Source organism: Marmota monax, unplaced genomic scaffold (genome assembly GCF_021218885.2).
Source record: "Marmota monax isolate L192 unplaced genomic scaffold, Marmota_monax_Labrador192_F-V1.1 WCK01_AAM20220418_F8-fsc00042, whole genome shotgun sequence".
NCBI classification, from domain to species: Eukaryota; Metazoa; Chordata; class Mammalia; order Rodentia; family Sciuridae; genus Marmota; species Marmota monax.
This window is the reverse complement of record NW_026693008.1, coordinates 9,265,084-9,288,835: the sequence shown is the minus strand read 5'-3', so window position 1 is coordinate 9,288,835 and position 23,752 is coordinate 9,265,084. Positions and strand designations below refer to the sequence as shown.

Genomic DNA, 23,752 nt, shown 5'->3' with positions numbered 1-23,752 from the left:
CCAGCTTGCAGTCCCCTTTCCTTCCCTCCTAGAGCCTGTTACCTTATCTGGTTTCATTATTTCAGAGCACTTATACCTATGTGAAATTTTATAATTTCTTCTTAGATTTATTTTCAGTCTCGCTTCCACTAGAATTTAAGCTCCTTGAGGGCCAGGGATGTTGGCTATAATCCTTGCAACAATCCTTAATGGACAGATTCATTCATTTTCCTCCTCCTCTCTCTCTCTCTCTCTCTCCCCACTCTCCCTCTCCCTCTCCCCCTCCCCCTCCCCCTTCCCTCCTTTCCTCCCTCCCTCTCTCTCCCTCTTTAAATCAATGCACACACCATGGTCACCCAGTTAATGAGTGGTAGAATGAGGATTCAAGGTCAGGCCTATCTAAGGATCTAAAGTTCACATTCTGTGCCTCCACACTCAAGGCAGAGCTCATTTCACCCAGCAAGATGAGGATATATAAGCTTTGAGCCACACAGTGTCCAGTAGGAGTAGTGATAATGATGTGTCAGGAGGCATTTATGGGAGCCTTAGGAATGTACTCTGACAATACTGCAGGAGGCAAAGTCAAATGGCCTGACTCTTGCTATCTCTGATCTCATGGACTCGTTAGATAGAGACATATATTCTCCATCTCTTCACTATGATACAGATAGTACTAAGAGATACACAGGGGCACACAGTGTTTTGGGACATGTTTTAGTGTTTGAGCAGCTGTAACAAAAAACTATAGACTAGGTGGCTTAAAAAACATGAATTTATTTTTCATAGATCTGGAGGCTAGAAGTCTAAGATCATGGCCCCAATCAATTCAATTCCTAGTGAGTGAATGCCCTCTTCCTGGTTTGTGGATGGCCACCTTCTTGCTTTATCCTTCCAAGGTCTACAGAGAGATTGTTTCCCTTAAGTGTCTTCTTCTTTTTAAAATATTTTTTTAGTTGTCAACAGGCCTTTATTTTTTATTTATATATGCGGTGCTGAGAATCGAACCCAGTGCCTCACACATGCTAGGCAAGCGCTCTGCTCCTGGCCACAACCCCCGTCCTCAAGTGTCTTCCTATAAAGGCACTAATCACATCGCGAGGATTCTACCCTCATGACCTAATTCCCTCCCAAATGCCTTCCTAGTACCATCATATTGGGGATTCAACTTCAAATAAGAATTCTGAGTGGACACAATATTTAGCTCATAGCAAGCACTGGATAGTCAGAAGCCAGGGAAAGGAAAGGGGGATAGGAAGGCAAGGGATATTGTCAGGGAAGACACTTTGGGCAGAAAGAGGGCCTATCTGAAGACTGGTAAAGGGTCCAAATGGCTAGAGTCTTCAGTATACTGGAAAAGAGCAGTGAGGGAATAAAAGACGGTGAGAAAGTTGGTTGGGGCCAAATCATGGAAAGCCTAAAAGAAATTAGAAAAAGACTGGGTTTCCTAGAGCCTGCGTGATGGAGAATAATACCAACAGAATACAACAGAACAACTGATTGTGTATGTTAGGAACTGTACATTTTACAAAGTACTTCTGGTTCATTCATCCACTCTGAACTCTTCTTTATTTATTTACTTTTTTTCTTTTGCTGTACTGGGGATTGAACCCAGGGCACTTTATGGCTGAGCTACATTCCTGGCCTTTGACTTTTTATTTTGAGACATGTCTTGCTAAGTTGCTGAGGCCGGCCTCTAATTTGCTCCTCCTGCCTCAGCATCCAAAGTAATAGTTCCTAACATGCAAGCAAGTTCAGTAAGAGCATGAGGTCCAATTTACAAGTTGTATAGATTTGAACAAGTCACTTCACATCTCCAAGGCTCACTTTCTTCATCTCTGGCAGCAGGATCCAATTCTCAGAGCTTTGGGAAAGATTTCACAAAACCAAACACATCGAAGGTGGTCTTTAACTTCTGGTCTTCAATTTTTTTCTCGGCAAAATTCCTGTCCGACCTAATTTAAGGGGGCTGAGGATGCGACTGTGTAAGGCAAAAACCTAAAGCAAGAATCTGGTCAACCAAACCGGTGAGCAGATTGTTCCCCGTTTGGCCGATGGGGCTAAAGAAGTTAGTATTTCTTGATTGTCTGAAAGCCTTAGAGAAAGGGCTTTGGATACTCTGTAACAGCATCTTTTAATACTGGCCACAGTGTTTTACTTATTTGAGACAGAGAAAGAGAGACACCTGGAAAGCAAACAACCGCATTCAAAAAGTTGAGGAGCTGGCGGCGCAAGCGCGTTAGCCGACCCGAGCCCTAGGGCCGCACCTTCTTTTGCCCCGCCCCCGCCCCTCAAAGGCACCAATCAGCAAGCGAGCCGCTGCGTGACGCCATCTTCCCGCGGCAAAGCGAGCTGCGGCGGCGCTTCCGGCTGATCGAGCCGAGGTACCGAGGTTATGGGCAGCCAGGAGGTGCTGGGCCAGGCGGCCCGACTGGCTTCCTCCGGTCTCCTCCTGCAGGTATTCTCTGTCGGGCTGGTCACAGCCCGTGCCAGCCAGCATTCGTGGGCAGACGGCCCTGGGGCAGACCCAGCCTCGAGGTGGAGCCCGTTTTGGAGTGGGTCAGCTGGAGACAGGTTGCGGTGAGGTGGCATCTGGACAGGAGTTGGGCGCCCGCGTTAAGAATCTTGACAGAGCAGTTGCAAACAAACCATTTTTAAAAATAAGCATTGTATTTCCCATTTGGTAGTAGGAGAAAATTTAATCAAGTGCTGAGGGTGAGACATTTCATACTGGAGAAACCGATATTTTTAAGACAAGGGATTCATTCCTCTGTATCTCATCCCTGACCTTCAAACACTTTCTTTTAGCTTTCTGACTCCCACTGAATTTAGACCGTATGGTATAGCCAAGAACAGGGATGTGGGTTCAGGCAGGCCTAGAATGGGACATGTACATGCTGTGTAACCCAGGACAAGTGACTTCATCCTGAGCCTCAGTTCCTCATGGATAGAATGGGGACGATAATAATAGCTAGCTCATAAGGTAGTTTCAAGGATTGATTGGGATCATTTAATAAATGCATTTAGCAGTACCTGTATCTTAGAACCGTGCACCTAATAAATATTGGATGCATCTTTCTTCTGTGTGACTTTGGACAAATCACTCCCCCTTCTTGGCTCTAATTTTTCTCACTTGCCAGATATGATACATGTCAGTCATCCAAGTAGTATCTAAATATTCTTTCAATCCTAGGAACTAGTTGTTCTAAGTGATTTAATTAATTTCTCTGTCTCACTTAACCATACTTCACCCAAGTCCTGAATCCACCCTCTCCATTATCTTAGAGAGGCAGATGGAGGTTAGGAGAAAGAACCCGGCTGACTTGGGCTCTGTTTTGGGTCTTGTCAGTTCTTAGATGCCTGCCCTTGAGAAAATTGCCTGACATTCTCTTGAGTATAGATTTGCTCTCCCCACCCCCATCTTTTTTTAAATGAACTTGGGACTGAGCTACTTAGGCCTCGATAGCCGTATTGAAATTATATGCAGCTATTCTTTTTGCAGTGCTAGGGATTGAACCCAGGGTCTTGTACATGTTAAGCAAGCACTATACCACTGAGCTGTACCTCCAGCTCCAGTTTTCTCATTTTAAATGAGAACAGTAATGTAACTTCACAGGCTCATTAAGAAGATTAGATGAAATCATGCCTGCTAAGTGCCAAGCACATTACAATACTTAATAAATGTTAGCTACTTTTATTGGGTTAATGTGTTTTAAATGGTCAGTGTAGGATTGAGATAAGAGAATTTCCATGAAGCATGTAGAAGAGTGCTTTGCGCATGATCTGTGCTTAATGTTAGCTTCTCTTCACCTCCATGTTTACCTAGTTGTTTGTTTTTCTATTTCACAGTAAAAATAACTGAGTTCAGCACTTCAAGACAATATTGATTTTTCCACCTTTGATTAAGCTTTACTACCCAGGTTGGATTTATAAGAAGAAAACAAGTTATAACAGGAAATTCTCCTATATTAGGAGTTAGGTGGCCTGCCTTTAGGGTCAGGCTGGTCCATTTACTTGCTGTGTGGCATGGGGCAAATCACTTCACTTTGAGTCTTACTTGCTTTTGTGCATTTACCTGGTTGTTTTAACAGGTCAAATAATTAGCAGATGTGAAAGAGCTTTTTTTGTGTGCAGTGCTGGGGATTGAACCCAGGGCATCTCACATGCTAGGCAGTTGCTGTACCACTGAGCCACACCCCATTCCCAAAGAGTGTTTTTTAAAACCATAATTTCCTTTATGCAAATAAATGGAGAGGGTTGTTAGTAAGGGCCACTGTACGGGGCATGTAGTGGGTAGCATGAGTGACCTCAGTTTCATTTGCTTAAATCTTGATCCAAACCAATTAGGAGATATGGATATGAACTGAAATCTTAAGTTTCTTGGACAGTAACTTTGAAGTCAATGTGTGTTTATATGGTTTTTTTAAAAAATAGTCATAATTTTAAGGTTTTTTTGTTTGTTTTTGTTTTTAGATACTAGGGTTTGAACTCAGGGCCTCACACCTGCTAAGCTAGTCCTGTACCAATGAGCTACATTCCCAGCCTTTTTTAGGTTTCTTGAGTGTTTTAATTGGGTCTTATATATCCTTTTTCAAATTACAGTGCAGACACATCAGGTAGCTTTGCAATTACATTTTATTATGCAAGTATTTGAGAGCTTATTCTCTCTTAACTCTGATCCCGACATTCATTAATGCCTTTCATTTGTATGTTTTTAAAAAATGCTTTCACCCCTATAATCTCATTTGATCCTTGCAATCAACCCTTTAAGATACATAGTCTCATTTGACAGAGGAGAAAATGAAGGCTTTTAAAAATTAGAAGTTGATGGCTTTAAGAGCCAAATGGTAAGTTGAGACTCTTGACTGAGTACTTTTTCTAGTAAGGGATCTGTGATTGGTTCCAAATCTCTCACATTAAGTATAAAATTTGGTGTGTATGTATATACCTGCATGTTTCTAAGAAAAGGCTAGAGAACTTTTCATCAAACTCTCAAAAGGTCACCTTTGACTCCATAAAGGTTAAGATGTTAATTTTGACATTAGAAACCTTTGCATTGTGTTAACACTTTGGGGACACTGTTACTGGCCTAGAGGTTTTCAGACTATATAGTATTTTGGCTTCCTTTGATTAAATCTTCCAAATTGCAGCTGTTCACAGATAACCTTAAGAATGCTTAACAGAGAAGTGATTTGTCATTTGCTGCTGCTATGTGGGGTGGGGTAGGTACGTGGGGAGGCGGGGTGGCATCACTTAGTGAGTACAGCTTGCATCCTATCCAGCATCTCCATTTGGCAGCCCCACTGAATGGCAGCCTCATTCTCTATGCCTCATGGGAAGAATTCTTTGTTTACATGGTTTTCTTGAATTGATAGGTTTGAAAGTCTCAGGATATGTGCCAAATGACAGTAGCTGGATTCTGTCTTCCCACCCCCATTTTATATTATTATTGCAGTTATTTTTTATTTTTATTTTTTGATACTGGGAACTGAATTAGGGCCTCGAGCTTGCTAGGCAACTGCTCCACTGCTGAGTTACATCCCTAGACCTTATTTATTTATTTAATTGAGACAGAGTCTTACTAAACTGCGCAGTCTGGCCTCAAACTTATGGTCCTCCTGCCACAGCCTCTTGAGTAGTTGGGATTGAAGGTATAACAACTGCACCCAGCTGTAGTTGTTATTTAAAAGATATGTTGGCTCAGGGTTAAGGCTGTGTGGCTCAGTGGTAGAGTGCTTGCCTAGCATGTGTGAGGCACTGGGTTCGATTTTCAGCACCACATATTTAAAAATGAATAAAATAAAGGATCATACATCTAAAAAAAATTTAAAAAAAAGATATGTTGGTTCATTTGGTAGAGGGCTTGCCTAGCATGTGTGAAGCACTGGGTTCAATCCTCAGCACCACATAAAAATAAAATAAAGGTATTGTGTTCATCTACTAGAAGAAATATTTTTAATGAATAAATAAATAAAAGATGTCAGTTTCCTTTCTGGAAAGGGTCAAATATTTAGTAAAGAAATAAAAGTGTGTAGTGGCCAGGCATGGTGATGAATGCCTATAATCCCAGCACTCCAGAGGTGAGTTAGGAGGATTATAAATTCAAGGCCAGCCCTGGCAACTTAGATTGAATCTCAAAATAGAAAACATAAAAAGGCTGAGAATGAAACTCTTGTAGAGCACCTCTGGGTTCAGTCCCAATACTGCAAAATAAAAAATAGAAAAGAAGGAAAGAAATACAGTATCTTGAGAAAAGCAAATTTCAAAGAAATTAACTGAAATTAACTGTTATTGGAATCTCTGGATATTACCAGGCAAAGAAGAAAGAGACATTAGATAGACCTCATGATTCCTAGTGAGTCTGGTATACTCTCAGACTTTCAGTTGCTGAGTGTGTGCTATTTCTGAACAGTCTAGAGGGCCTGGGCTGAGGCCCAGTGTGAATCACTAACTACAATTCTTTTTGCCTCCTAGAATGTTTGACTTTGAACCTAAAAAAATTTACTGAATCTATTGAGGACACCCTCTTTTCATCAGTAAATTAAGGAGACCTCCCAAGTGCTTTCCTGGCTGCTGCTGCTGTTTTGTTTTGGGTAGTGGGTACTGAACCCAACAAGGATGCTTTACCATTAAGCTACATCCCTAGTCCTATTTATTTCTTTGTGGGTTACGGGGGATTGAACTCAGGGGCACTTTTTTGTATTTTATTTAGAGATAAGGTCTTACTGAGTTGCTTAATGCCTCGCTTTTGCTAAGGCTGGCTTTGAACTTGTGATCCTCTTGCTTTAGCCTCTCGAGCCACAGGGATTACAGGCATGCACCACTGTGCCCAGCAACTTTTTATTTTTTAAATATATCTTATTTTATTTTTAGTTGCCGATGGGCCTTTATTTTATTTATTTATTTACATGTAAGTGCTTAGAATTGAACCCAGTGCCTCACACATAGTAGGCAAGTGCTCTACCACTGAGCCACAACCCCAGCCCTCCTTTTTACTTTTTGAGACAGGGTCTTGCAAAGTTGCTGAGGCTGAGTCAAACTAGCAATTCTCCTCTGCTTCAGCCTCCTTAGTTATTGGGAATACAAGTGTGTGCCACTGTGCCTGGTTTTCCTGGATTCCTTGACTATTGCACAGGATGTTGAGAGACTCCAAAGAATGAAATTTCAGAAGAAAGGCAGACAGACTGAGCTGTTTAAAGGAGAGTCTATGGCAAAGCTGTGGTGTGTCATTACATAACATTGGGAAAAACAATCATGTTGTCCTCATTTTGGCAAAGTAAACATTCCTAACATAGTTTATTCTGTCTTTTTCTTCTTTTTCTACAGGTGTTGTTTCGAGTGATTACCTTTGTCTTGAATGCATTTATTCTTCGCTTCATGTCAAAGGAAATTGTTGGCGTAGTGAATGTAAGGTGAGAGGGAATGCACTCTGCACTGTCCACAGCTCGCATCCCTAGTCAAATATATTTCAAGCTGTACCCGTGTATGGTTTAAATTTTAGAAACATAGACCTTTATCAGAAGCACAGCTTTTTAGCAGTGGGCTGAGGAGGAGGTGCAGGGGTGGGGAATGACAGGGCAATGCTACTTTTAATGGACCCATGGAGTGTTTTCCATTAGCAGCCTCCAAATGCACATTTCTCTGCCAGTTGTTCTGGTTTCCCTACTCTTAGAACCCAGGAGAAGAGTGGGAGTAATTTGTTACAAACCTTGTCTCAGGTGCAATACAGTGTTCTTGTCCTGCTGACAGCAAAGGGGGCAGGAATTCTCCAGTTCTGAGGATGTGCATGATAATGGCAGGGCTGGAGCCACCAACTTCCTTCCCTCCTTAGTGATTTTATAATTGGGATATATGGTAACTGGGGGGAGTCTGGGTCCTCATCATTAGGTTTTTAGAGACTCTGGGAAAACTGACTTGCTTTGTCTTTTAGACTCAGCTTGTTTCTTCTACTCTCCTCTTTTCTGTTCAAGGACACCCACACATGTTTTATATTCACAAATGACACAAAAATATATGAAATGATGTGAGGGCTCAGAATAGCTCAGCTTCTCAGGTGTTTCTTCATGTCCTGATAAACAAGACAGTGTGTTCTAGACAGCATTTCATGTCTGGTACTTACTATACACATGGTCTTGGTTCTGTTCTTAGAGTCAAGTGGCAATTCTCAATTTTTGATTGGCATAGGAATCATCTGGGAGCTTTCTACAAAGTAGGGCTGAGGAAGGGTGCTGGAATCTGTATTTTTACAAGTTGTCAGGTGCTTGTGAGGCAGAGACTATACTTTAAGAAATACTGTTTTGGGGCTGGGGTTGTGACTCAACAGTAGCGTGCTCGCCTGGTACGTGCGAGGCCCTGGGTTCCACCTCAGCACCACATGAAAATAAAGGTATAAACAAAAATACATCAGGTAAAAAAAAAAAAACAAAAAGAAGAAGAAATACTCTTTTAAAGGCAGGAAAGACGAGGGCCAAATGTTAGGTGCTCAGGATTTTTTCCCCATGCATCCTCCCCCAGATTGGCAGGTGCCTGCCTTGACAGCCCTTGTCTGGCCTGTCCCTCTGCTTTCAGCTGCTCTTTGCTAAAGTGCAAGAAGGCTTACCCAGCTGCTGCTCACCTGCAAGGTACCCGAACAAGACTGGCTGAGCTGGGTTTCAATGGCTTCTTCTTTTTTTTTTTTTTTTTTTAATATTTTTTAGTTGTAGATGGACACGATACCTTTATTTATTTATCTTTATGTGGTGCTGAGGATCAAACCAGTGCCTCACCTGTGCTCTACCACTGAGCCACAATCCCAACCCCATGCAATGGCCTCTTAATGGTTGTTAGCCTTACGGCCTGTCTTGAGATTCCTTTGGCCACTACCTCACAGAGCAGAGCCTTGCTTTCCTCTTGAAGAGGCTATCAGGTCACTAGTCTCAGTGTGACCAAGAGGTTACTTTGCTGTGTGGGGTCAAAGGCTTATCCTTTTCTTTTTATGGTCAGGACTGTACCTCTGTCCATGGCCACAAAACCTGCAGCTTTTGGGGCCACCGCAACAGTTTCTATCCCAGACTGTAGGCACACACATTCAGGTGTGCCTTATTGGTTCCCAACTCTTATTCAAGTAGATTGGAGTGGTGTGGCAGGGTGGGGTGGGGGTCCTATAAGAGCTCACTGCCCTCCACCTTACTACCATGGTTTGTGACCAAGACCTTTTCTCCTATCTGTTGCTGAAGAAATCGCAGAAGTTGTCTGTGAAAAAAGTGGAGGCCTTATTGCTTTCTGCTTTTTCTTTACAGATTAACATTGCTTTACTCTACTACTACCTTCCTGGCCAGAGAGGCCTTCCGCAGAGCTTGTCTAAGTGGAAGTACCCAAAGGGATTGGAGCCAGACCCTCAACCTCCTGTGGCTAACGTAAGTTGTGCTTTGCCAGGAGATAAGTTTCAGGAAGGCAAGTGTAGTGAGTGTTGTACTTGAAGTTGGGTATAGTGGTGCATAGCTGTATTCCCAGTGGCTGGGGAGGCTGAGGCAGGAGGATTGCAAGTTCAAGGTCAGCCTCAACAATTTAACAAAGTCCTAAGCAACTTAGTGAGACCTTGTCTCAAAATAAAAAATAAAAAGTGCTGGGGGATGTGGCTCAATGGTTAAGCACCTCACTCCCCAGTACAAAAAAAAAAAAAAGTATGTAAAACAGCAATACTTGCCTGAAGCAGGTTGGGTTTTACAGTAGGGTTTAAGGGACTAGATATGAGACAGAAAGGGGAGAGTGTCTGTTTTGGAGTTGATTCTTGCTTTGTTTTCTCTTTGGTTGTTCAGGAGCCAGGAGGAGGTTCTGGTGGGGGTTCCTGGTCCAGATTTTTAGCCCTGATATTATTAACTTTGGAGATTGTTTCTGTTGTTTCTTATCATCACTCTGGACTCCACTTAGCCTGTGACATCTTTTGCCCTATAGTATCTTTTGAGCTCTTAACAATCACTTAGTCTTACTATTTTTTTTTGAAAGCCTTTTAAAGGAATTTTTTATATCTTTCTGCAATTTTGTTCTATGATTTTAGTTCTGAGTCTTTTAAAATATTCTCGAAGACCAAGTACATCAGCTAAAAAGTATAATGGCATTTCTGCAGCTAGATCCCTTCAGGGAAGACTGGTGGTTTCGGTTGTTTCCTAATGCTGCCCTTGCATAACTTCTTATTGCCTCGCTGAAATTAATGACTGTCATAAGGGTTGATAGGCGTTCATTTTATTAGAGGAATGGCTGTCAATTTCCAGTCATATTTAAGTGCTCTGTGATACACATGTGAAAGGATACTGTGCAGTGGACTTTGGGTTATTTGGGGCTCAAAAACTGGTTGTATACTGCCAGTCATTCCAAGCATGGACAGCAAGCATCTTCTTTCTGGCAATTTTGCTTACCAAGTTCGTGTGACCCAGTGGATAAGAGTATAGGCTTTGGAGTTAAGTCAGTATTGAGTCGTGCTTTTGCTCTTGACTATTTATTCATGACCTTGGCCAAATTATTCATGACCCAGAGCTTGTCAGTTCCAGTTTCCTCATCTTCTAAATGGGGGTAATGACAGAGGATCATTGTGAGGTGTCAGTGAAATGAAGGGTTTGCATCATAGTGCCTATGTTCCTTACTAACAGATATTTATTGTGATAGCTCTTTTTATTATGACTACTTTATTCAATGTTATTATTTTAATATGTATTTATATTTATTTTAAATGTGAGTGTATCAAAATATGGTTTCTTTTCTTGCTCTTCTAGAGTCCCCCTGGGTGTGTTTTGGTCCTTATTCCTGGGCTGGGTCTGGTTGCAGTTGCTTGAAGTACCTGATCCTGATGTGGTCCCCCACTATGGAACTGGAGTGGTACTATTTGGTCTCTCAGCAGTGGTGGAACTTCTTGGAGAGCCCTTCTGGGTCTTGGCACAAGCACATATGTTTGTCAAACTTAAGGTCAGTGTGCCTTCTGCCAATGGGAAATGTGAAGAATAAGGAAAAGCATGGTTTATTAAAAAAGTTTTTTTTTTTTGTTTTTTTTTTTAAATAGAAACCAGACATGGCTCATGCCTCTAATCTCAGCAACTCAGAAAACTGAGGCAGGACATTGCAAATTCTAGGCAGCCTTAGCGATTTAGCAAGACCTCAGCAACTTAAGGAGACCCTGTGTCAAAAAATAAAAAGGACTGGAGCTGGGTGTGGTGACACATGCCCATAATCCCAGCGGCTTGGGAGGCTGAGGCAGGAAGATTGAGAGTTCAAAGCCAGCCTCAGCAACTTAGTGAGTGCTAAGCAATTCAGCGAGACCCTGTCTCGAAGTAAAATACAAAAAAGGGCTGGTATGTGGCTCAGTAGTAAAGTATCCCTGGATTCAATCCTCAGTAGAGGGAAAAAAAATGCTTTTATAGGAGAGAATAATTTTCCCAGACTTGGATCGAAAAAACTATTTGCAAAAAGGTAATGTGATCAGTTAATTCATTTACTTGAAACTTGTCAGATTGTCTGGGCTAAAGGTTACTTTTGCTATACGATAAATGAAAAGCAAATTTGCTAATAAAGAAGTTATTAGTTCAGTCAGAATTTAGGACTATAAAACATTTCATATTTTTCTAGTGATTCTATTAGTTGTATACTACTATTGACTTTTCATCTTTTAAAATATATCATTTGGGCTGGAGTTGTGGCTCAGTGACAGATCCATATGTGTGACACTGGGTTCAGTCCTCAGCACCACATAAAAATAAATAAACAACAACAAAAAATATATATATATAATTTAATATATCCAAAATGTATATATACTGGGAGTGGTGGCTCATGCCTATAATACCAGCAACTTGGTGTGTTGAGTTAGGAGGATTACTAGTTTGAGGTCAGCCTTGGCAACTTAGTGAGATTCTGTCTCAAAAAAAAAAAAAATAAGGGGCTGGAGTTGTGGCTCAGTGGTAGAGCACTTGCCTCGCATGTGTGAGGCTGTGGGTTGGATCCTCAGCACCACATAAAACAAATAAAGAAATAAATAAAGGTATTATGTCCATCTACAACTAAAAATATTTTTTAAAATAAAATAAAATAAAAAGGATGGGAATAAATAGGATAGCATCAAATTAAAAAGCTTCAGCACAGCAAAGGAAACAAGAATGTAAAGAGAGAACCTACAGAATGGGAGAAAATTTTTGCTTGTTACTTTTCTGACAGGATTAACGTCCAGAATATATAAAGAACTCAAAAAACAATACCAAAACCCAAATAGCCTATTTAGTAAATGGGCAAATGGAATTAATGGGCACTTCTCAAAAGAAATGGCTAACAAATATATGGAAAAAATGTTCAACATCTTTAGCAATTAGGGAAATGCAAATCAAAACTACACTGAAATTTTATCTCATTCCAGTCAGAGTGGCAGCCATTAAGAATGAAATTGTCAGGTTCGGTGGCGCACACCTGTAATCTCAGCGGCTTGAGAGGCTGAGGTAGGAGGATCACGAGTTCAAAGCCAGTCTCAGCAAAAAGCAAAGCACTAAGCAACTCAGTGAGACCCTGTCTCTAAAAAAATTACAAAACAGGGCTTGGGATGTGGCTCAGTGGTCGAGTGCCCCTGAATTCAATTCCTAGTATTCCACCCCCCCACACACACAAAAAGAATAAAATAATAATAAATGTGGAAGAGGATGTAGATAAAAAGGAATACTTTTATTTTTTAATTTTTATTTTTTGGGGTACCAGGGATTTAACTCAGGGTCACTCAGCCACTGAGCCATATCCCCAGCCCTTTTTTATATTTTATTTAGAGACAGGGTCTCACTGAGTTTTTTTTTTTTAATATTTATTATTTTTAGGAGTAGATAGACACAACACAATGCCTTTATTTTTATGTGGTTCTGAGGATCGAACCCGGGTCCCACCCGTGCTAGGCCAGCACTCTACCATTGAGCCACAATCCCAGCCCTCGTGAGTTTTTTAATTGAAGCTTTTTAATTTGATGCCATTCTGTTTACTGGCTTTGAACATGTGAGTCTCCTGTCTCAGCCTCCCCAGCTACTGGGATAACTAGTGTGCCATGGCGCCCAACAGGAATACTTTTACACTGTTGGTGGAATTTTAAATTGGTACAATCATTATGGAAATCAGTATTGCTGTTTCTCAAAAGATTAGGAATGGAACCACCTATGATCCAGCTATACCACTTCTCAGAATGTATCCTGAAGAATTAAAGTCAGCATGCTATAGCAATACCTACATACCCATGTTTATAGCGGCACAGTTCACAATAGACAAACTATGGAACTAGCCTCATTGTCTATCAATAGATGAATGGGTAAAGAAAATATGATATGTAAACAATGGAGTTTTATTCAGCCAGAAAGAAGAATGAATTATGTCATTTGCAGGAAAATGAATGAACTTGAGAACATTGTTTTAAGTGAAATAAGCCAGACTCAGAAAGTCAAGGACTGTATGTTTTCTCTCCTATGTGAAAGCTAGAAAGAAAAAAGGAAAAGAAAGCTGTATTTGTGGGTGTCAGGAGGAGGAAAGAAGAAAGGGGAAGGGGAAATACTGGGGAATGATGTTGATAAAATTATATTGTCATGTCTGTGTATATAAGAATGTGTAACAACAGAAACCACCATATGTATTATTATAATACACCAATAAAAAATATGGAAAAAGAAAAAGGATGAGGATGTAGCTCAGTGTTAGAATGTCTCTAGGTTTAATCCTCAGTACAGAAAAAAAAAGTATAAATCTTACAGCATAACATGCAGATGGGGACAGTGGCACATGCCTGTAATCCCAGAGACTCAGGAGGCTGAGGCAGAAGGATCCAAAACTTGAATTTGCAAGGCCCTAAGCAACTTATTGAGACTTTATCTTAAAAAATAGAAAGTGCTAGGGGTGTGCTCAGTGATAAAGCACCTCTGGGTTCAATCCCCAGTGCCAAAACAAAAATATAACATGCTGAAGATTCTTTTTCTTTCTTTCTTTCTTTCTTTCTTCTTTTTTTTTTTTTAGTTGTAGTTGGACACAATACCTTTATTTATTTATTTTTATGTTGTACTGAGGATTGAACCACATTGAACCTCCCACATGCTAGGCGAGTGCTCTACCACTGAGCCACAACCCCAGCTCCTGCGGAAGATTCTTGAACCTAACATCCAACCCAAGAAGTAAAATATTACCAGTGCTTATGTCCAACCATGCCCTACCCCTCCACCAGGGTAACCACTACTTTGGAGCTTCTGTTTGTCATATCTTTGCATCTTTCCTTTTTGATCATGTCCATAAAGTGCACCTTTATCATGTGTCTGCAGGTGATTGCTGAGAGCCTGTCAGTAATCCTTAGGAGCATCCTGACAGCTTTTCTTGTACTGTGGTTGCCTCTCTGGGGATTGTACATTTTCTCTTTGGCCCAGGTAAGAGTCATGGCTATTAACTTTTTTTTTAATCTAATCTGAGTTTCTCTGCTTTTTCTTCTTGTTTGCACTACTATATGTTTCACATTTACAGTATTCATGCATGTAAGGAGGAATGTAAATGTCCGAAGTCTGGCCTTACCACAACTTCTCTGGCTGCCATGGTCATCCTGTTCCATACACTGACACGGCTGATGTTTTTAGAGTCCTGGAGATGGCCACACACTTCGCCACCTTGTCAAGAATCAAAAACTCCTTTTAGACATTCTGTAGGAAGGCCCATATCAAACTGATCTTTGATTGTCTGAAAGTCTTATGGAGGAGAAAAAAACAGTAAAGGGTGGGAATCGAATTGCATGTATTATTTTCCCTGGAGTTCAATCAGTTGTTTGCAGAATAGGAGGAAACTCTATCAAGCCTGTTTTAAATTTAGATTGAAATCTCATATAATTCAGAGAAAATGAATCAAGTCAGAGCAGGTACATTTTTCAGTTTTAGCAATTTTTATTTCATTTCCATTTCATCTTTTTCTAGTTCTAGTTCATATTTATGTTTCTAATAAAAATATAACTAGAGTACAGGCCCTATTTTAAAAATGAAACCTAAGATTAAATATATACCAGAATATAGTTTATATAAAGCAATGTATAGTTTTTATTAATGTATTGGAGACAAATTAAGATTCTTAGTAATCTATGTGAAATTCTTTCCTGTGTTTTAGGCAAATTTACATATAATTTTGTGGAACACTGAAGATCTAGATTTAAAATGAGTAAAATAAGAATGTACATTGCCTATAAAAGCAGTTTGCAGTTAGTTGCATATTTTGGAGAAGTTATCTGAGGTTATTTTTTTTGCCATTTATTGGGTCTAGAACTACATCACTTACAATTGTTTTTGTGCACTTTCTCTAGTAGGATAGGAATATCATGGAGACACCCAATTATAGGTTGAGTTTTCTTGGAAGGCATTTGCATTATGAGTTTCTGGTTGTCATAGCTTTTACCCAGATCACATCATAGATTATAGTTCAGAGTCTGTGTGAGAGGTCTGAGAGCCAGTAAAACTTCATAACAGCAGGTGAGCACTGAATCCCCATTGTCAAACCTGCCTTCTGGTTTCTCCTTATTCTGGTTCTATGTCCCATGGCATCAGATGTCAAATAAAAGGGTTACATTAGGGAAAAAAAAACACAATTTGCAGGGAGGGTGTCCTGAGGATTGAACCCAGGGGAGTTTTACCATTGAGCTACATCCCCAGCCCCTTTTATTTTTTATTTTGAGCTAGAGTGTCACTGAGTTGCTTAGAGCCTTGCTAAGTTGCTGAGGCCAGCCTCAAACTTGTGATCCTCCTGCCTCAGCCTTCTGAGTGCTGCTGGTATAATAGGAATGTGACAAGGCTTAAGACAATAACGTGTGTGTGTATCTGTATCTGTGGTACTGAGGACTGAACCAAGAGCACTCTACCACTGAGCTACAGCCCCAGCCCTTTTAATTTTTTATTTTGAGACAGAGTGTCACTAAGTTGCTAGTCTCAGATCTTAACCTCCCGAGTGGCTCTAAGCAACTTAGACACATCTGACATAATGAGTAACTCTTACAATTCAACAGTAAATAGAGAAACCACTCAATTAAAAAATGGGCAAGGCCTGATGGCCCAATTACTGTAACTCCAACTACTCTGGAAATTGGCTGAGGCAGGAGGATCGAAAATTCAAGATCAGCTTGGGCAACTTGGTGAGATCTTATTTCACAATAAAATTAAATGGACTGGGGATATAGCTCGGTGGTAGAGAGTACTAGCCTAGTATGTTTGAGACTCTGGGTTCAATTCCTAATACCACCAAAAAAAAAAAAAAAAGACAAAAAAATCCAACAACACAGTAGGTACCACTTCATTCCCATTAGGGTGACAATTTTTTTAAAAATAAATTTTTAAAAAAACAGAAAATAACAAGTAATTGTTGAGCATGTGGAGAAAATGGAATCCTAGTACATTGCAGGTGGGCATGTGAAATGCTGTGGTTGCTATGAAAAAATAATATGTCGGTTCTTCAAAAAGATAAACAAGCTAGGCCTGGTGGTACATGCCTATAAACTCAATTACATTGGAAGATGAGGCAGGAGAATCTAGTTCAAGGCCAGCCTTAGCAACTTAGTAAGACCCCTATTTCAAAATAAAATTAAAAAGAAAAGGGCTAGGGTTGTAGCTCAGTGATAGAGTGCTTGCCTACCATGCATGAAGCTGTAGGTTTAATCCCCAGTACCACACACAAAAAGTTAAAACAGGAATATCACATGATCCAGCAGTTCTACTCCTAAGTATATATACCTAAGAGAAATAAAAGCAAGCATTTAGGGTTGGAGTTGTGGCTCAGTGATAGAGTGTTTGCCTAGCAAGTGTGTGGCACTCAGGTTTGATTCTCACTACCACATAAAAAATAAATAAAATAAAGGTATTGTGTCCATCTACAGCTAAAAATTAAAAAAAAAAATTTTTTTAAAGAAAATAAGTGTTTAATAAAAATTTGTTCCCAAATGTTTATAATGATACCATTTGCAATAGCCAATAGGTAGAAAAAGCTCACATGTCTATCAACTAATGAATGAATGGATAAACAAAATATGTTATATTTATATGGTGGAATATTATTTAGCTATAAAAATGAAATACTGATATATAATACAACATAGATGAACTTTAAATATATTAAACTAAGTGAAAGAAGTCAGATACAATAAGGCCACCCATTGTATGCTTCCATTAACATGTAATATCCAGGATAGGAGAGTCTGTAGAGATTAGAGTAGATTAGTGCTACTGGGGAATGGGGGAGTGGGCAGTAGCTGCTTAATGGCTACAGAGATTCCTTTGGGGGTGATAAAAGTTTTCTGGAATTAGTGATGATGATTATACAACAGCATTTATGTATTGAAAGCCTCTGAATTGTGCACTTAATACAGTTAAAATGGTAAAATTTTTTATTATGTGAATCTTTCCTCAAGTGGAGGATGCCAGGTGCAGTGGTGCAGCCTATAATCTCAGTGGCTCCTGAGGCTGAGGCAGGAGGATTGTGAGTTCAAAGCCAGCAACTTAGGCCCTAAAAAACTCAACGAGACCCTGTCTTTAAATAAGATACAAAAAAGGGATTGGGGATGTGGCTTGGTGGTTAAGCACCCTGGGTTCAATCCCTGGTACCCCCCCCCCCCAAAAAAAAAAGGCTCTGGTCAGCTGGAAAGTGAGGAAAGGCAGAGAAGGGCACACTTATCACAGGGAGCTTTAAGATGGGGGAGTATGGCCATAGAAGTGCTTCTTGTCTTTTAAAGACTTGGGGGCTAAAGGAAGACTGGTAAATGGTGGTCTCTGCCCTCAGGAATGAAAGCATAGGAGCCCTAACCTGCTAAACTACTTGCCATGTGTCCTTTTATAGGAACAGCCTTGGTGTGGCCAGGTTGATTGCAGAGCCTGGAGGTCCCAGCCCTTGAGCACTGCCATTCTCAGGAGGGAAAGAGAATAGAAAGGAGCTTGTGAAAAGGGGCCCTTTTGGATACTCCTTTTCAACCTTCACACCAAAGCCTGGCTTCTGCTCCTGGCTAGAAGCCATTCTTTTGTCCTACATAGGTGGAGGGAGAGCTGGGTCTCTTATTGTCTCACCCTTTTCTCCCACAGCTCTTGCCCTACCCATGCATTGGGTGTAGAGGAGAGCGAGCCAAAAGCTCAATTCTGCTTTGTAATCATAAATGTCACGGATTTCCAGGTTTTATGGAAAATCCACAGTCCTAGAGGAAGGCAAGTTCCTGGCTGTCAGCACATTTTGGCACCTGGATCTTCCAAATACAGACCTTGTGAGAACTTACTTATCTGACATTATGGCATTTGAGCTAGTGTCTGCCTGTCTTAGAAATTTTGTTCTCCTGGTTAAGTGAAGTGTTTGGAACATTGGAGATGCTGCAGTGCAGCTGGACCTGAATGAGTGGTATTGTCTTCCAGAGGATGAGGCCTGCTCACTAGAAAGTGCAGTTAATTAAGACAGTTCTATTTTTTGATTGACCTTTGGGGCCAAAATTATAGTCATATCAGTTATGCCTATGTTAAAGCAGTTTAATTTCAACCCATTGTTTTCTTTTTTCAGCTTTTCTATACTTCCGTTCTGGTGCTCTGCTATGTTATTTATTTCACAAAGTTACTGAGTTCCCCAGAATCAACCAAGCAACACACTCTTCCTGTCTCCAGAATAACAGATCTGTTACCCGATTTTACCAGAAACAGGGTAAGTAATGTATTTTGTCTGATTATTTTAAATCACAGGTGATGGTTATCCTTGAGAGAAAGAAGCTGTAACTAGTTTGTTATAGTTGGAAATATTATTTATTCATTTATTTATTTATTTAGGTTCATACTGGGGCCTTAAGCATGCTAACTAAGTAGGAACTCTACCGCTGAGCTACATCCCCAGTACCCCCTCCTTTTTGGGGGGAGTGTGGGTTAAACCTGGGGTCTTGAGCATACTAAGCAAGTGCTCTACCATTGAGTCACATCCCCAGCACCCCCAGCCCTCTTTTAAATTTTATTTTGAGACAGGGTTTTACTAAGTTGCCTAGGCTGGCCTTGAACTTGCAATCCTCCTGCCTCAGTCTCCCAAGTAACTAGGATTATAGGCACGGGCCCATTAGAAAGATAATTTTTTAAAATTTCATATTTTCTCTTTGTTATTAATAAAGTATCTTTTATTTTTTTAAAGAGAGAGAGAGAATTTTTTAATATTTATTTTTTAGTTTTTGGCGGACACAACATCTTTGTTTGTATGTGGTGCTAAGGATAGAACCCGAGCCGCACGCATGCCAGGCGAGCGCGCTACCGCTTGAGCCACATCCCCAGTCCAGAAAGATAATTTTATAGCTCATAATTATAGAGTACTTGCTATGTGCTAGGCCAATGTTTCCAGATCTTACTACTAGTGGCATCTTGGTCTGAACTTGTTGTAGGAACTGCTGTGTGCACTGTAGAATATATAACAGGATCACTTTATTTGCCTGGAGCTTCTGCAACTTCCTACTAGGTGCTTGTAGCAATAGCCTCCAGTGTAACACCCAGAAACTGCTCTGTCTTTTGGTTTTTCCTTGAATTGAAATGTCATACAAGTTCTAAGAAAGCTAGGTGATACCAATAGTTTCTTTATCTAGGTGTGAGCCCAGTCTTTCACATGATCAACCTTCCCATCTAGACCACTGAGGTCTGATACTTATCTGTGGAAGTGAAACATGATCTTTTTCTGCTCAACTCCTCTCTTGGTCCATTTGCCTTGTTTTCTGGCTGTGGTGGGGGCAGTGCTACTGTTCATTGCCCAGAGTTGCACATGAAATGGTCCACTGCACTGCCTCTGCTCAAGTGCTCTATAAACTGCTCTGTGCTGGGCATGTTTCCTTTTCCCCATACTTGTTTGCTTACTGGACGTAGTGTACTTTGTTGTGGTAAGTCACCCACTGGACTTTTTAGTCTTCTTTTGTGATTACTTGAAAAGTAGCCAAATATGTGGGACTTAAGTTTCAGAATTTATGGAATCCTGTTATACAACTTTTCAGGGAAAACTAGATATTAAGTGTCAAAGTGACATATGTTTTTAGTTATTAGGAAAGCTTTCCATTCTGATTACTGATCTTAAGTCAACATGACAATTTTGGATACCACTGTGCCTCATCTGCAGGCTTAGATGGTTAGGACTCTGGATCATTTTTCTTGCATGGAGCGTCTGCCCCTGGCCCATAGAGCAGGTCTGAGCACAGAAGAGTTTCTTCTCTGAGTTCTCCCAGTGCCCAGCTTTACCAAGCCTGGCCAGCTTTTTATACTGGGCCAGCCCCTGTGTCTCAGCATTATTTAGTAAAGGAGCATGTGAAACTGTTAATATAAACAAAAAGAGAAGGTAATAAAACAAGTCCGTCAAGTGTTTATTAACTATCATGGTCTTAGAACGCTGAACCTCAGTTTCTTTATCTGTCAAGTAGGGATAATAATAATCCTTACCATCTAACATTATTTTGAGAGCCTGATGAAATGGGGGCATTTCAAAAGTGCTCAAGGCTGTGTCCTGGCATGAGTGGGTGACACTAAACGATAGTTTTGTCACTACCATTACACTACTGCTTTGAGAGCAGAGTTGGCTTTGACAGAGGACCCTAGCAAGCAAACACTGATGCCAGTGTTGGGATAAAAAGTCCCACCTCATGGAGCCTGATGTAGGGATCAAATGAAAGAAAATGAGACACTAAAAGCTTCCACCAGAAGCAATTAGATCAAGGCACTATTCAAAAACCTTTCATTAGGCTCTAATTCTCCTGAATTAAGCCCAAACTCGACAGCCCAAATCTGTTACATTCCTGCATCATTCTGTTGGAATTGAGAATTCAAAGATGACTGGTGTACTTAGGTGGCTGGACAGGGAGAAGAGAGAGAAAGAAAAGGTGAACAGAGATTATGAAGGGAGGTAAACCTGGCCTGCTGAGCTGGGTCAGGTAGTAGTGACCTCAGTGCTGTGATTTTCAGATGAGAGAATCAGGGCTTAGTAAAGTTAGTTATCTTCCCTGGCCTTTGGACTGTGTCAAGAACAGAAGCTTGAGCCCCATTCTCCAAGCTTGAGCCTGAAATGTGAACCTACTATGAGAAGAGTGGGCTAGAGAAAAAGACGTGAAAAAGTTCAGTAGGAGCCTCCTTAATTGGCCAGGTGAGACACAATGAGAGCAGGGGGAGGGTGGTTGGAAATGGGAATGGACAGGCTGGGGCAGAGTCAACAGCTCTGGGATGACCTGGGCAAGTGGAGCAAGGTGTTGAGAGCCACAGCCTAAGGGGCCCCAGCAAACTTCCAGCTGCCAGCAAATTGGCTCACAGCGGCCCCAGCAACATCTAGCTGATTGGCTCCTCGGCCCCAGCAACATCTAGCTGATTGGCTCCTCTGCGGTGATGCTCATTGGACTGTTTCCCTGCCCTTTCAGACCACGGAGCTGCTCATTGGGGGACTTTTTTGGCTCCGCCCACGTGACCCAGCCAATCGGCCTCAAGAGCAGGAGGATTGGGGGAGGTGGAGAGAAGCTTGTGTGGGAGAGAGAGGCTTGTGGAAAGCCGGTGGTGGCAGTTGAGGCTCTGAGGGTTTTTCCTGAGAGGCTGTTTTGTTTGGCGTGTGTGGTTCTAAAAATAAAGTTAGTTTCTTTTGACAAGTGGCTCCTGATTGTGCCCAGCCAGACTGCGGCAGCAAGGGGTAAAGGAAACAATGCTGTGTGGGGCTGTAGTGGTGATGGAGGGCAAGGGCAGGAGTGTGGCCTCATGCTCTCTGGTGACTCTTGTCAGTGCGAGAAGGATGTGGCTAATTGGATCATCCTAAGTCAGAGGAGTTTGGGAAGTGGAAGAGTGACTCAAGCTAAAGCTAGATGAGGTTCTTTTATTTTTAAAAAATATTTTTAGTTGTAGATGGACACAGTACCTTTATTTTATTTATTTATATGGTGTTGAGGATTGAACCCAGTGCCTCACGTGTCCAAGGCAAACGCTGTACCATTGAGCTACAACCCCAGCCCTTTGGTGTTACTGCCCATCACCTTTCACTTTTCAAGACTCATTTTCCCCATCAATCAGGGAAGCTGTGGAATGGCTTAGATTTTAGAGAAATTCACTTCTATTTAGACCACATCAGCAGAACCAACTCAGCTTTGTGGAATAGGTCTTTTTTACCATCCCAAGTGAGAAATTCATTCTGAATAGAATGGTAGAAGTCCACAGAATTTCTCCCACTTAGTAGACACCCCCAAGTTGAACCCCCATCTCAGATTGGACTTAACTGCCAATGTATCCTTAATGAGCACTTTGTGGAAGCGGCAGTAAGCAGTGTGACTGTTCCTTCTGAACCACAGCCCATTTAAATTGAAGGCATTAGGAGAAAGGAATCAATGAGCATAAACTTTTCAGATTGGATTCCCTGTCATGATTTTACACTCCTAATGAACTTTTTCTTTGAAGAACTCATATTCCCAAAGCCATTCACAACCAACTGGCAAGAGGAGTTCACCAATGCCTCATGCATAAGCTGCAACTTTTTGTTTCTTTTGAAAAGAGCACAGGTACTGCTGTACAGACCCCTCAGAGGGCCATCCACCATTGCTTGGGCCAGGAAGTACTGTGAGGGAAATGGCGGTGCCAAGCTTCCCCCAGAGCTGGGCAGAAACAGCATTTGTAGATGAGTGGTCCATAGCATCCCCTAGTGGTGGTAACTTGTCAGGTGCCCTTTGTTCTTGGGGGAGGAGATGATGGCCTGTTTTAAACATCTTGTGGCCCATTTTCCTTCTCACCAGGGAATATTTACTCTGGGGCTTGAGCTTCCTGGCATCTGCTGTAGGTTTGGTGATGCCCTGAAGGCAGCACAATTCCAGAGGATTCAGACCTGTTTTCCCACTGTTTAGAAGGGAAGTTCAGGTGAGGAGAATGGGGGCTGAAACCACTTGCTTAAGAGATGCTGTAGATTTGCCCTGTCCTAAATGGTAGCCACCAGCCACATGTGGCTATACAGCATTTTGGATCATGGCTGGTCTGAATTGGGATGAACTGTAAATGCAAGAAATATACTGGATTTTGAAGACTCAGTTTGAAAAAAATAATGTGAAATGACACACACATATAAATATATACATATATATTTATTTGATATTTAACATTGATTACATGTTGAAAGAATGATATTTTGGGTTAAATAAAATATGTTAAAATTAATTTCACCTGTTTCTTGTTCACATTCACTGAGACTGCTAGAAAATTGAACATTACATTTCAGCTGGATAGCATTGCTATACACAGATAAGCTTTGGGTCAAGAATAGGGGCCCATGTGACTGGGCAGGTTCCAGGAATGCTCTTGCATCCACTTCCACAGCTGAGGCTGACCTCTTGGAGAGATGACATGGGCTTGGCCTTTGTGATTCACCCCTTACCAAAGAGCCCTTTGAAATCCCACCATTTAAAAGTCATCACTTCAGATAATCAAAAATGTTCAAAATGCAGATATCCTAGGATTAAGAACCTACAATCTTGGGCTGGGGATGTGGTTCAAGCGGTAATATGCTCACCTGGCATGCGCAGGGTGCTGGGTTCAATCCTCAGCACCACATAAAAATAATAAAGATGTTGTGTCTTCTGAAATCTGAAAAATAAATTAAAAAAAAAAAGAACCTACCATCTAGATTGAATTTCTGGGATTCCAAGATGCTTGTGTGATAGAGGAGGGGCCCCAGGGGAACTAGGGGAGATTAACTAGCCATCCCTCTATTCCATTTTATGGTTAACTCTCTGGCTTTAAAGCCACGTGTCTCATACATTGACCTTTACTTTGAGTATTTGCTTCCT

The 23,752-nt window shown here is 41.1% G+C and overlaps 1 protein-coding gene across 9 annotated transcripts in view; it reads left to right on the top strand.

Annotated features, from left to right (window-relative positions):
- Positions 1-2,304: 2,304 nt before the first annotated feature.
- The window catches only part of Rft1 (RFT1 homolog), a 54,890-nt gene continuing 33,442 nt past the window's right edge, over positions 2,305-23,752 (top strand). For 8 of the 9 annotated variants that reach the window (XR_006853497.2, XR_006853498.2, XM_046452946.2 and 5 more), the window contains exons 1-6: positions 2,357-2,434; positions 7,303-7,388; positions 9,255-9,371; positions 10,725-10,914; positions 14,271-14,372; positions 18,505-18,642. Coding sequence is in view for 7 of the 9 variants with exons in the window: in XM_046452946.2 (XP_046308902.1) it covers positions 2,372-2,434; positions 7,303-7,388; positions 9,255-9,371; positions 10,725-10,914; positions 14,271-14,372; positions 18,505-18,642 (696 nt within the window). In the remaining 2 variants the exon portion in view is untranslated. Of the gene's footprint in view, positions 2,435-7,302; positions 7,389-9,254; positions 9,372-10,724; positions 10,915-14,270; positions 14,373-18,504; positions 18,643-23,752 lie in introns of all 9 variants that reach the window. The other variant, XM_046452937.2, reaches the window with a different exon arrangement.